This window comes from Dendrobates tinctorius, unplaced genomic scaffold (genome assembly GCF_039654945.1).
Source record: "Dendrobates tinctorius isolate UK_male_01 unplaced genomic scaffold, ASM3965494v1 ptg000105l, whole genome shotgun sequence".
Lineage (NCBI taxonomy): Eukaryota > Metazoa > Chordata > Amphibia > Anura > Dendrobatidae > Dendrobates > Dendrobates tinctorius.
Window position 1 is genome coordinate 13,703,391 of NW_027361773.1, and position 11,610 is coordinate 13,715,000.

The 11,610-nt window shown below is 39.7% G+C and overlaps 1 protein-coding gene across 1 annotated transcript in view; it reads left to right on the plus strand.

Moving 5' to 3' along the window:
* MKLN1 (muskelin 1) overlaps positions 1 to 11,610 on the plus strand; it is a 138,781-nt gene that overhangs the window by 125,215 nt on the left and 1,956 nt on the right. Inside the window, exons 9-14 of the mRNA XM_073589080.1 lie at positions 401 to 513; positions 3,411 to 3,623; positions 3,724 to 3,945; positions 4,064 to 4,193; positions 5,976 to 6,123; positions 7,187 to 7,301. Of these exons, the coding sequence (XP_073445181.1) occupies positions 401 to 513; positions 3,411 to 3,623; positions 3,724 to 3,945; positions 4,064 to 4,193; positions 5,976 to 6,123; positions 7,187 to 7,301 (941 nt within the window). The remainder of the gene's footprint in view (positions 1 to 400; positions 514 to 3,410; positions 3,624 to 3,723; positions 3,946 to 4,063; positions 4,194 to 5,975; positions 6,124 to 7,186; positions 7,302 to 11,610) is intronic.

Sequence of the window (11,610 nt, forward strand, 5' to 3'; positions counted from 1 at the left end):
GTTTTTTTTTTTCTTGTTATTTTGCACACTTGGAATTTTTTTTCTCCCCCATTTTCCAGTACAGCAAAATAAAATGGATGATGTCGTTCAAAAGTACAACTTGTTTATACAAGCTTTCACACGACTATGACGACGGAAGAAGAAAATAAGTTATGACTTTTGGAATAAGGAGAGGAAAAAATGAAAGCGCAGTGTTATATGTCATACTGTTATAAAGACTAAGGGGGGGGGGTCACCATATTTTGATTTAATGTACCTTTTGTCCATTCACTTTGCGTTTTGTTATTGATAACAATAAATGTACACTTCTAGTTTTAAATGCATTCTTGGCATATCTTAACTAATGTGTGTTCTAGAACGTTTTGTCACTGTTTTAACAAGTTTGTTTCTCATGGAATAGAGACGGTCTATTTATTTGGAGGATGGGACGGCACACAGGATCTAGCAGACTTCTGGGCATACAGTGTGAGAGAGAATCAGTGGATTTGTATATCTAGAGACACCGAGAAAGAGGCAAGTGACTACAATTTTCAGTGGGATTGTTGTAAGTTTATGTAACCTAAAGTACTCTCTCCTGGCGTCTAATGTAGAGCAACACTGCCAATAACAGGACGACTGAGCTCCCCATTTTTAGTCTCTCTCCGAAATGTATATCTCATAAGATTTGCATACATACAGTTGTGGCCAAAACTATTGACACCCCTGCAATTTTGTCAGATAGTAATACTCAGTTTCTTCCTGAAAATGATTGCAAACACAAATTCTTTGTTATTATTATCTTCATTTAATTTGTCTTAAATGAAAAAACACAAAAAGAATTGTCCTAAAGCCAAATTGAATATAATTCCACACCAAACATAAAAAAGAGGGTGGACAAAAGTATTGGCACTGTTCGAAAAATCATGTGATGCTTTTCTAATTTGTGTAATTAACAGCACCTGTAACTTACCTGTGGCACCTAACAGATGTTGGCAATAACTAAATCACACTTGCAGCCAGTTGACATGGATTAAAGTTGACTCAACCTCTGTCCTGTGTCCTTGTGTGTGTACCACATTGAGCATGGAGAAAAGAAAGACCAAAGAACTGTCTGAGGACTTGAGAAACCAAATTGTGAGGCAGCATGAGCAATCTCAAGGCTACAAGTCCATCTCCAAAGACCTGAATGTTCCTGTGTCTACCGTGCGCAGTGTCATCAAGAAGTTTAAAGCCCATGGCACTGTGGCTAACCTCCCTAGATGTGGACGGAAAAGAAAAATTGATGAGATTTCAACACAAGATTGTGCGGATGTTGGATAAAGAACATCGACTAATATCCAAACAAGTTCAAGCTGCCCTGCAGTCCGAGGGTACAACAGTGTCAACCCGTACTATCCGTCGGCGTCTGAATGAAAAGGGACTGTATGGTAGGAGACCCAGGAAGACCCCACTTCTTACCCCGAGACATAAAAAAGCCAGGCTGTAGTTTGCCAAAACTTACCTGAAAAAGCCTAAAACGTTTTGGAAGAATGTTCTCTGGTCAGATGAGACAAAAGTAGAGCTTTTTGGGCAAAGGCATCAACATAGTATTTACAGGAGAAAAAAAGAGGCATTCAAAGAAAAAAACACGGTCCTTACAGTCAAACATGGCGGAGGTTCTCTGATGTTTTGGGGTTGCTTTGCTGCCTCTGGCCCTGGACTGCTTGACCGTGTGCATGGCATTATGAAGTCTGAAGACTACCAACAAATTTTGCAGCATAATGTAGGGCCCAGTGTGAGAAAGCTGGGACTCCCTCAGAGGTCATGGGTCTTCCAACAGGACAATGACCCAAAACACACTTCAAAAAGCACTAGAAAATGGTTTGAGAGAAAGCACTGGAGACTTCTAAGGTGGCCAGCAATGAGTCCTGACCTGAATCCCATAGAACACCTGTGGAGAGATCTAAAAATGGCAGTTTGGAGAAGGCACCCTTCAAATATCAGGGACCTGGAGTAGTTTGCCAAAGAAGAATGGTCTAAAATTCCAGCAGAGCATTGTAAGAAACTCATTGATGGTTACTGGAAGCGGTTGGTCGCAGTTATTTTGGCTAAAGGTTGTGCAACCAAGTATTAGGCTGAGGGTGCCAATACTTTTGTCTGGCCCATTTTTCGAGTATTGTGTGAAATGATCAATGTTTTGCTTTTTGCTTCATTCTCTTTTGTGTTTTTTCATTTGAGACAAATTAAATGAAGATAATACCAAAGAATTTGTGTTTGCAATCATTTTCAGGAAGAAACTGAGTATTATCTGACAAAATTGCAGGGGTGTCAATACTTTTGGCCACAACTGTAAATATTGTATGTTTATTTTTTTATCTTAACAGTTGCTTTGACTGTCATGGCTATTTTGTCTTGACAAACAGTACTGAGTGAAAGCCGCATCCATAAAGAGCAGCACATCCAGTTTGCTACAACTCTGCCTATGTTGTGTTTTAGCCTCGTCGTTAGTTGTTGTTTTTGCTCAACAAATGTCTAGGAAATTATTGCAACTTTCAAATGCCAATTTTTTTTTTATCTGTATTTTTTCCTATTGAAGCCAAATAGGGGAGATGTGACATCCTCAACACAAAGGATGTTCTCTTGTTTGGAAAAAAAAATACACGTCCCTCTACAAATATGTATTTTATAAATGCAAGGTGCTAATGGGATTGTCAGATAACACAGTAACATTTCCAATTCTATACAGATGTCTTCATTAGTCATCTCATTATTATTAGGCAGTATTAATTTTTTACCAATATAAAACACAAATTTTCCTTTTTTTTTTTTTCATTGATCTTTTTGCAGTAGTGCATTGTTAGAAACTTTCAACAGTTGTCCTTGATGCAGGGCATTGCCTGCTAAGCAGTTGTTGTTGCCATATATAAATAGTGTGGAGATTCTTCTGTATGTTGTGAATATTCTACTAATACGAGGTGCGCAGAACCGTATATCGCCAGCAGTGCGATTAGTATAGCTTTCTCTTATATATTTAGGGTCACTGGTGTAATTCCTATTTAAATTGCCTAGTATTTTATTCACTTACATAACATACATTCAGTGCTTTAAAGTAAATAAAAAAACTAAAGACTCACAGGATTCCCAATAAATATAGATAATAGCTTCCTTCCCCCTCTCTGCATAATGACCTCTGCACAGATCAGAACCGAATCCATTCTCTAAGGCCACGTTTGCTAGAGTAGTGGACGAGCTCCTCTTTTCAAGCCTCATTGGAGACGGAACGAGTAGTATTTTTGGTCTTCCTCATTCTGATTTCTCCGTCTCTAGCCTGCTCATAACCTGCTATACACTGGTAATAAATATTCAGAAGTACGTCTGATAGAATAGGCTGGAACACATTTTCAAGTGTCTGGGTGTAAGTTTGTAAATTCAACAGTGACGTTTTCCCTTAGAATGGTCCCAGTGCCCGATCTTGTCACAAGATGTGCATTGACACCCAGCGGAGGCAGATCTATACTTTAGGCCGATATCTGGACTCATCTGTGCGAAACAGCAAGTCTTTGAAAAGTGACTTCTATCGTTATGACATTGACACTAACACGTGGTCCTTGCTAAGTGAGGATACTGCTGCTGATGGTGGGCCAAAACTGGTATTCGATCACCAGGTACGTAACAGCGTGGGTTTGAATGTTGTTGCAGTGTTGGTGTGTTCTGTGACATCGCCTTCTCACTACCTGTACCCATCTGCACCTTGTGCGCTTGTAGATGTGTATGGATTCGGAAAAGCACATGATCTACACCTTTGGAGGGCGAATCCTTACATGCAATGGTAATGTGGATGACAGCAGGGCCAGTGAACCCCAGTTTAGTGGACTTTTTGCTTTTGACTGTCATACTCATACCTGGAAACTACTGCGAGAAGACTCTTGCAATGCAGGACCTGAGGATATACAGTCCAGGATAGGCCACTGCATGCTCTTCCACTCAGTAAGTTGATTCCTTATTTTTTCTTTTCAAAAAATAAATATTTTGTAGAATATAATGGTCACATGATGTTTGACTTCTATGCTACCGAATGCTTAAGCTATTAATTATCACATTGCAGAAAAATCGCTGCCTGTATGTGTTTGGTGGACAAAGATCAAAGACCTATTTGAATGACTTCTTCAGCTACGATGTTGATGGTGACCATGTGGAAATTATATCAGATGGCACCAAGAAGGATTCTGGTATGGGTAAGTACAAGCAGAGAAAGTTCCTAATGCAGTGTCTCACCAGGCCATGCGTGCTAGGAGTTCCCACAAGCATGTTCTGCCACCAACAGCTCAGAAGCAGAACTGACCATCTATTTCTCAGAGATATTGAGCATGGGATTGTATGGGTGACTTGTTTTCTAGAAGTATCCATAGTGGTGAAAGCGGTTGGACACACCAAACTTTTTTTCTTTCTTTTTTTTTTTTTCAAATAACACTTTCCCTTTGCAGCCAACTTTGTTTTTGCTCTTCATTTTTATTCCATACACTTTTCTGTCAGCTTAGGTTCTTTTTATTTTACCATGGAATGGACTGGAAATAAGGGAAAAAAATTTGACATGCAGGAAAGTCTCCCAAATAATGCAATTAGGGTTTTGTTTTTGCACCAGTCACTGTGGGGTAAAAATGACCTAGCAACTTGATTCTTCTTCTGGTCAATATGACTACGACAATACCAAACTTGTATAGTAACTTTTTTTATTTTTTAATTTTCTGGATAAAGTTCTGAAATTCGTGTTAAAAAGTGGTGCCATTTTGACACTTGTGCATTAACGGTGACAATGCTGGCATTTTTATTTTTGCTTTATGGCAATTACCGTACTAGTTAAAATATCTTTTATATTTTATAATTTGACTTTTATGGACGCCGTAATGTCAAAAAATGTTGTAATTTGAATGGGGTAAAAGTGGTGATTCAGATTTTTAGGTTTTTACAGTGTTTCTATATTTTGTAAACCTTTTCTTTTTTCTCTTACGGAACTTCCACACTAATCTGATCGCTTGTATTATATACTGCCATGGTAACCCATTCGCACCCCTTGTTTGTGTCAAAAATTGGCATCTGGGAGTATTCATCACAGACCACTCCTGACAGCAATTCAGCAGTTTCTGCTGACATCACGTCATCAAAGTGGTGGCTTCTTTTCTGTCTGGCTCTGTTGACAGGGCGTGACTGCTGATGTCATGCTGATAGGCAGTGGGGAGCTGGCTGCCAAACTGCAGGAATTCGGCTGTCAATCAGCATGATGTCAGCAGTCTCGCCCTGGCAACAGAGCACTCCAAAAGAAGAGCTGGTCTATCAACAGAGCAGCTGAATCTCTGGCAGGAGCGGTCTATGATCACTGTGTCAATGAAGGGCATCAAGCACAACAGGCAGGTAGCAAATACATGCCTGTTGGTGCTTAGGCACAAATTATTTTTTCTAAATACAAAGTCGAGGATATCGCCTTTAAGGGGTTATCAATATCTATATAGAGGCTTTTCTCTGTTTTGCTTCTGTTACTGTCAGATGTTGGCTGTATTACACAGCTATCATCTACTGGGTATGGTGCAGGCTCAGCTCTTGAGACCACTCCATAATTTTGCACCTCACATACACTGTACATGTACACAAGATGTTTGGAAGGAATTAACATTTTCTGTATTCAGTCCACAACTGTCCTTAAGAATTAAAGGGGTTGTCGGAGTTAGGGCTGTGCAATTTGCAATTTGCTGTTATTGTGACCTTGCAGGTTGCAATACGAGCCCATTTACTTGTATTTTGGCGCAATGTAGTGGCACCATACAGTCTTTGGCTGTGGGAAAGCAGCGTTGACACAGCGCTGGATCAGTAGGTGAGTATGTATGGTGTTACTGTTGCCACCAATAGTTCTGTGTAATTCTGGACACAATCAATTTAAAATGTACACCTGGTCACAATTCAACTGAATGAGCCCCCCGAGAGGTTTCATTGTAATCACTGTGTTCATTTTGTTCTTTTCTCAGTGCCAATGACGGGCTTCACTCAGAGAGCTACCATTGACCCAGAGTTGAATGAAATCCATGTCTTGTCGGGGTTAAGTAAAGATAAAGAAAAGCGAGAAGAGAATGTCAGAAATTCCTTCTGGATTTATGATATTGTTCGCAATAGCTGGTAGGTAACAAGATTCGCTTATTGTGATTTTCACCTTAAAAATGATGCAGCTAGTTACATTTATCGAGTGAGATTTAATATTGTCTTTGATTTGCAGCACATCCGGAAACTAACATGTTGGTGTTTTTTTTAGCTGCTGAAGAATTGCTGCCACTGATAGTTTGTGGCTTATTCATATATGTAGGTTTCGATTCAGACATTTTTCCTCCAAAGGACAATTGGCAGAATGTGGCTCTGAGAAGAAAGGGAGCAAAAAAATGAAAATGCAAAACCGAAAGTACCCCTGATCGTTAAGGGGTTAAAGCATATAAACGCTACACATCTTTACAGGGGTTGGAAATTTTAGCAGAATGGATTCTGAATTCCAGTATTCCTTTAATGTAAAATGGCAAAGCTTAATGGTGTTCCTACCCCTCTGCTCCAGCTGCAGCTCTGCGCCTTTATTCCGGTGTCAGATTTGGCACAGTGGTGACTTCACGTTGCTGCTTCAGTCCATCACTGTGCTTAGCTGCTCTACTGATCAAATCTGAGACACGAGCTGTAGCATAGAGCTGGCATGGGCGAATACTATCGGTCTTTATTTTACATTGCAGTAATAGATTGGAGTCCACTTTTCTAAGTGAAAGTCTCCTTTTAAATGTGTAGTAGCATAGCCCTACCAGAGTCCCTTTTTCAAAGTTTCTTCCGACAGCTACACCACCTTGTACTTAACAAAGTGAAGTGTTCTGGTTTGGGCCCTCCATCAGCTGTGTGTAGGGGGTGAGCCGACTGCTTATTTCATAGCTGAATGTCTGTATGCATCGACCATGATGGAAGACAGCTGACTTGGCTATTGAAATAAGTGGGCCGCCAGGTGGAAATGGTGCTGGTGAAACAGGTGTCGGTAGAGCTTTGCTACTGCACGTTCACTTACCGACATTGCTTCAAGAACACAGTACAAGATTATTTTTATGAATGACGTTTATACATCGTTATAAGTCACTGGTAAAAGGAGTTGCTTGTTAAAAAATAAAAAAAAAAAAATCTGTGGACTTTATACCATTAAGAGGACTGCTTTTTATAGGTCTTGTGTCTATAAGAACGATCAGGCATCAAAAGAAAATCCAAACAAAAGCCTTCAAGAAGAAGAACCCTGTCCAAGATTTGCACACCAATTGGTTTATGATGAGCTGCACAAGGTAGGCCTCTTTATGGTGTACAGTATAAATTTATTGAACTATATTTCTTGTTATATAGCTTTTTTGTTATATTTTAGATTTGTAGCACTGTTTGAAAAAATGAATATTTTTGACACGGACACTACTTACTAAGGCTAGTTTCACTAGCGTTTGGAGGCGCAGCGGACGCTCACCGTGAAGCTCCGCCCCCTGCCGCGCCTCTTCCGGTCAGCTCCGCCTATGGGTGCATTACTCTGCATGCGACCTGCATACCCTATCTTTAGCATTGGGTACGCAGGCCGTGTGCAGGTGTGCTTTTGCCGCCGCCTGCGTCCTTTTGACGGTGCGCGACCTGTGTCAAACGCAATGTGTTGCATTTCGGTGGTGCGCCGCAGCACCGTCAAAAAGGAGTGCAACAGCAAAAGCATACCTGCGCACGGCCTGCATACCCAATGCTAAAGATTTGTGATGGGTATAGGCAATAGAAGCCAATGCATATGTGTCCAATGTTATGTAAAATAATGACACTATAAAAATATAAATAAACTAAAAACAAAATGAGCTTAAATACCAGATAAAAATCTGAATAAGTCTTTATTTGAACATATTGACATTTAAAAAGGACATAATATTAAAAATGAGTGCTAATAGCCCAAATCAGAGGCTGCAAACCAATCAGTCTGGAGAGACCTTAATACCTCATTAGCTCACTTAAAATATGTACGATAGCATGAAAAAAGTAGTGTATGCAAAAAACATAATATGCAAAATAATAGTAAACAATATGCAATAAAGCAGTGCTCAAAAAAACAAAGTGCTAGGTCTCTAAAGTATATGTATATCAAATCCCCATTCATTATTATCACTTAAAGTGCATTGTCCAACAAGCATACAGATAAAATATATCTTCCAATATTTTATTAGACTATAGCTTCAAAAGTGCAAAAAAGTGTAAATAAGCTGCTACTGTGCAAAAGTGCATGCAGTGCAAAAATTATTGCTGAGCAGCATGTAAATAAATTAAGTCAAAAGCTATAAACAAGTAGCATATAATTTAGAAATACATCATCCATAAAGTGATGATGTTTTATATCACAAAAATATCAGAGTGAACGGCAATAAATACTTACAAATGTGAGCTGAGTTTAATAGTAACATAGTAACATAGTTTTGAAGGCTGAAGGAAGACCTTATGTCCATCTAGTTCAGCCTATTTTAGTGCAGCTGTTCTGCATTGTTGATCCTGGGGAAGGCAAAAAACCCACAGAGTCGAAGCCAATTTTCTCCATAGGGAAAAAAAATTCCTTCCCCTAAGCTGGGTCAACCATCTACCTATAATATTCTGTTATTCGTAACCTTCTATGCTGTTACTCACAAGAAAAGCATCCATTCCTTTCTTAATTCATTCAGTGAGTTGGCCATCACCACTTCCTCTGGAAGAGAATTCCAGAGCCTCACTGCTCTTACCGTGAAGAACCCTCTTCTGTTGTGAGTTCATTTTCCCCTTCACTACTGAGGCCCGAGGAACTCCCTCTTCTGGTGAAGAAAGGTAGTGAGCCTGATTGTCAAACACCTGGGGCTGATGATGATGACTGGCTGAGTGGAGTTAATGACTGGATATAAGGCTGCCGACGCCCTTCTGGCCTGCGGGTGATTTCTCTGTGGACTTCTAGGAAACCAGTCTGTTTCCTGCTCCTCTAAAGCTAAGATTTCTGCTTTGCCTTTTTGCATTTGTGTTTTGTTTTCCCTGCTTTTCTGGATTCTGCCATTCCCTGCTGGGGTGTGCTGAATCTTTTTTTGCTTGTTGCTCTGTCTTCAGAATATTCCTGAGTACTGACATAGCCTTTTTTGAAGCCTAGCGTCTTCAGGACTTTTTTTTACTGTCAGTTTGTTGGCTCTTATTTTCATAGGGTTTTTCACGGATTGCAGACAGCAGCCTTCCTGTCCTTTCCTTTCCTATCTGAGTTAGCTTGGGCCCCATCTTTGCTCAGTCTATCTTTCTGTCTGTGTTTTGTTCTTTCTTCTTGCTTCACCGTCATTATATGTGGGGGGCTGCCTTTTGCTTTGGGGTCTGCTCTGGGGCAGTTTAGATTTCCCTTTCTGTCTTTAGGCTATGTAGTCCTCCGGCTGTGATCGAGGGGCCTAGGGCATCGTAGGAGCCCCCCACGGCTACTGCTAGTTGTGTTGATAGGTTCAGGGGTCTGCAATCCGATAGCTGCCAACTTCTCTGGTTTTCTGGACATAGCTAGCATTTCTATTTTCGCCTCCTACGGTGACTCAATCATAACACTCTTCTATGCTGGTGCAGAAATTTCCTCCAAACGAAGAGAATTCCCCCTTGTTCTTGTCACAGTCCTTGGTACAAACAGTTAATTAAATAAAATATTTCACAGAGGTTTAAATAATTTTGATCATTTGGTTTGAAAGCTGGTAATATTTGTAATAAAATGTAGCAGTCTAACCTTGTTGGATTTGCATATCTCTCAGTTAAGCTGCAAAAGCTATTGAACTACAATGCCACATAAGGGAAAAGGAATAAGTTCTGTCCTTTTGTTATCTAATTGTGTGTATGTACGTGGTGTGTGTGTGTGTGTGTGTGTATATATATATATATATATTTATAATATAGCTAAGGCTAAGCATCACTCTGTCTGAAGCCTCTATAGACTGCGCAAGCGCGATGCGCCTGCGCACTGCGCAGTCTTGCTCCAGACAGAGTGACGCATCCCCCGCAAGAGATCGCAGTATGCGTAAGCACTGAACGCGTACCGCGATCTCTGCAACACCTTACTGCGCCTGTGTTGCTGTTGCCACGGGGTCTTGCGGCATGTGACGTCACTGCAGTGTGTCTTCAACAAAATGGCTGCGGAAAGCGAGGACTGGGCAGGCGCCTAGTCCGGTGCCACAACCGGGCATCTCCTGACGTCACATGGTGCAAGACCCCGTGGCAACAGCAACACAGGCGCGGTAAGGTGTTGCAGAGATTGCGGTATGCAGGCGCCCAGTCCGGCACCACAACACGTCCAGAACAGGACAGCGCTGGACATAGGGAAGAAAGGTGAGTGTAAAAAAAAAAAAAAAAAATTTATAATGTGTGCAGTTTAATAGGGGTAAGGGTGACCATTCATATCAGGATTTGGGGGTGAGGGGACCATGCATACCAGGATAGGGGGGTGAGGGGACCATGCATACCAGGATTGGGGGGGGGGGGTGTGAGGGGACTGTGCATACCATGATAGGGATGGGGGGGTGCCATGTATACCACGATAGGAATGAGGGGGGTGCCATGCATACCTGGATTGAGGGGGTCAGGGTACCATACATACCAGGATAGGGATGAGGGTTGCAGCACATACCAGAATGGGAGACCATATAGCAATAAAGATGCCCTCCACCCGGGCGTAGAACGGGTTCATAGCTAGTGTGTGTGTGTGTGTGTGTGTATATATATATATATATATATATGTATATATATATATATAATATATATATATTACTTGTAGGCTATATATATATATAACTTGTAGGCTATATAGATATATATATAACTTGTAGGCTATATATATATATAACTTGTAGGCTATATATATATAGCTTGTAGGCTATATATATATATATATATATATAACTTGTAGGCTATATATATATATATAACTTGTAGGCTATATATATATATATATATATATATATATATATATAACTTGTAGGCTATATATATATATATATATATATATATATATATATATATATATATATATATATATATATATATATATATATATATATATATATATAGCCTACAAGTAGGCTATATATATATATATATATATATATATATATATAGCCTACAAGTAGGCTATATATATATATATATATAACTTGTAGGCTATATATATATATATATATATATATATATATATATATATATATATATATATATATATATATAGCCTACAAGTAGTATTCAACCCCCTGCAGATTTAGCAGGTTTACACATTCGGAATTAACTTGGCATTGTGACATTTGGACTGTAGATCAGCCTGGAAGTGTGAAATGCACTGCAGCAAAAAAGAAAGTTATTTCTTTGTTTAATTTTTTTTAAATTGTGAAAAGTTTATTCAGAGGGTCATTTATTATTCAACCCCTCAAACCACCAGAATTCTGTTTGGTTCCCCTAAAGTATTAAGAAGTATTTCAGGCACAAAGAACAATGAGCTTCACATGTTTGGATTAATTATCTCTTTTTCCAGCCTTTTCTGACTATTTAAGACCCTCCCCAAACTTGTGAACAGCACTCATACATGGCCAACATGGGAAAGACAAAGGAGCA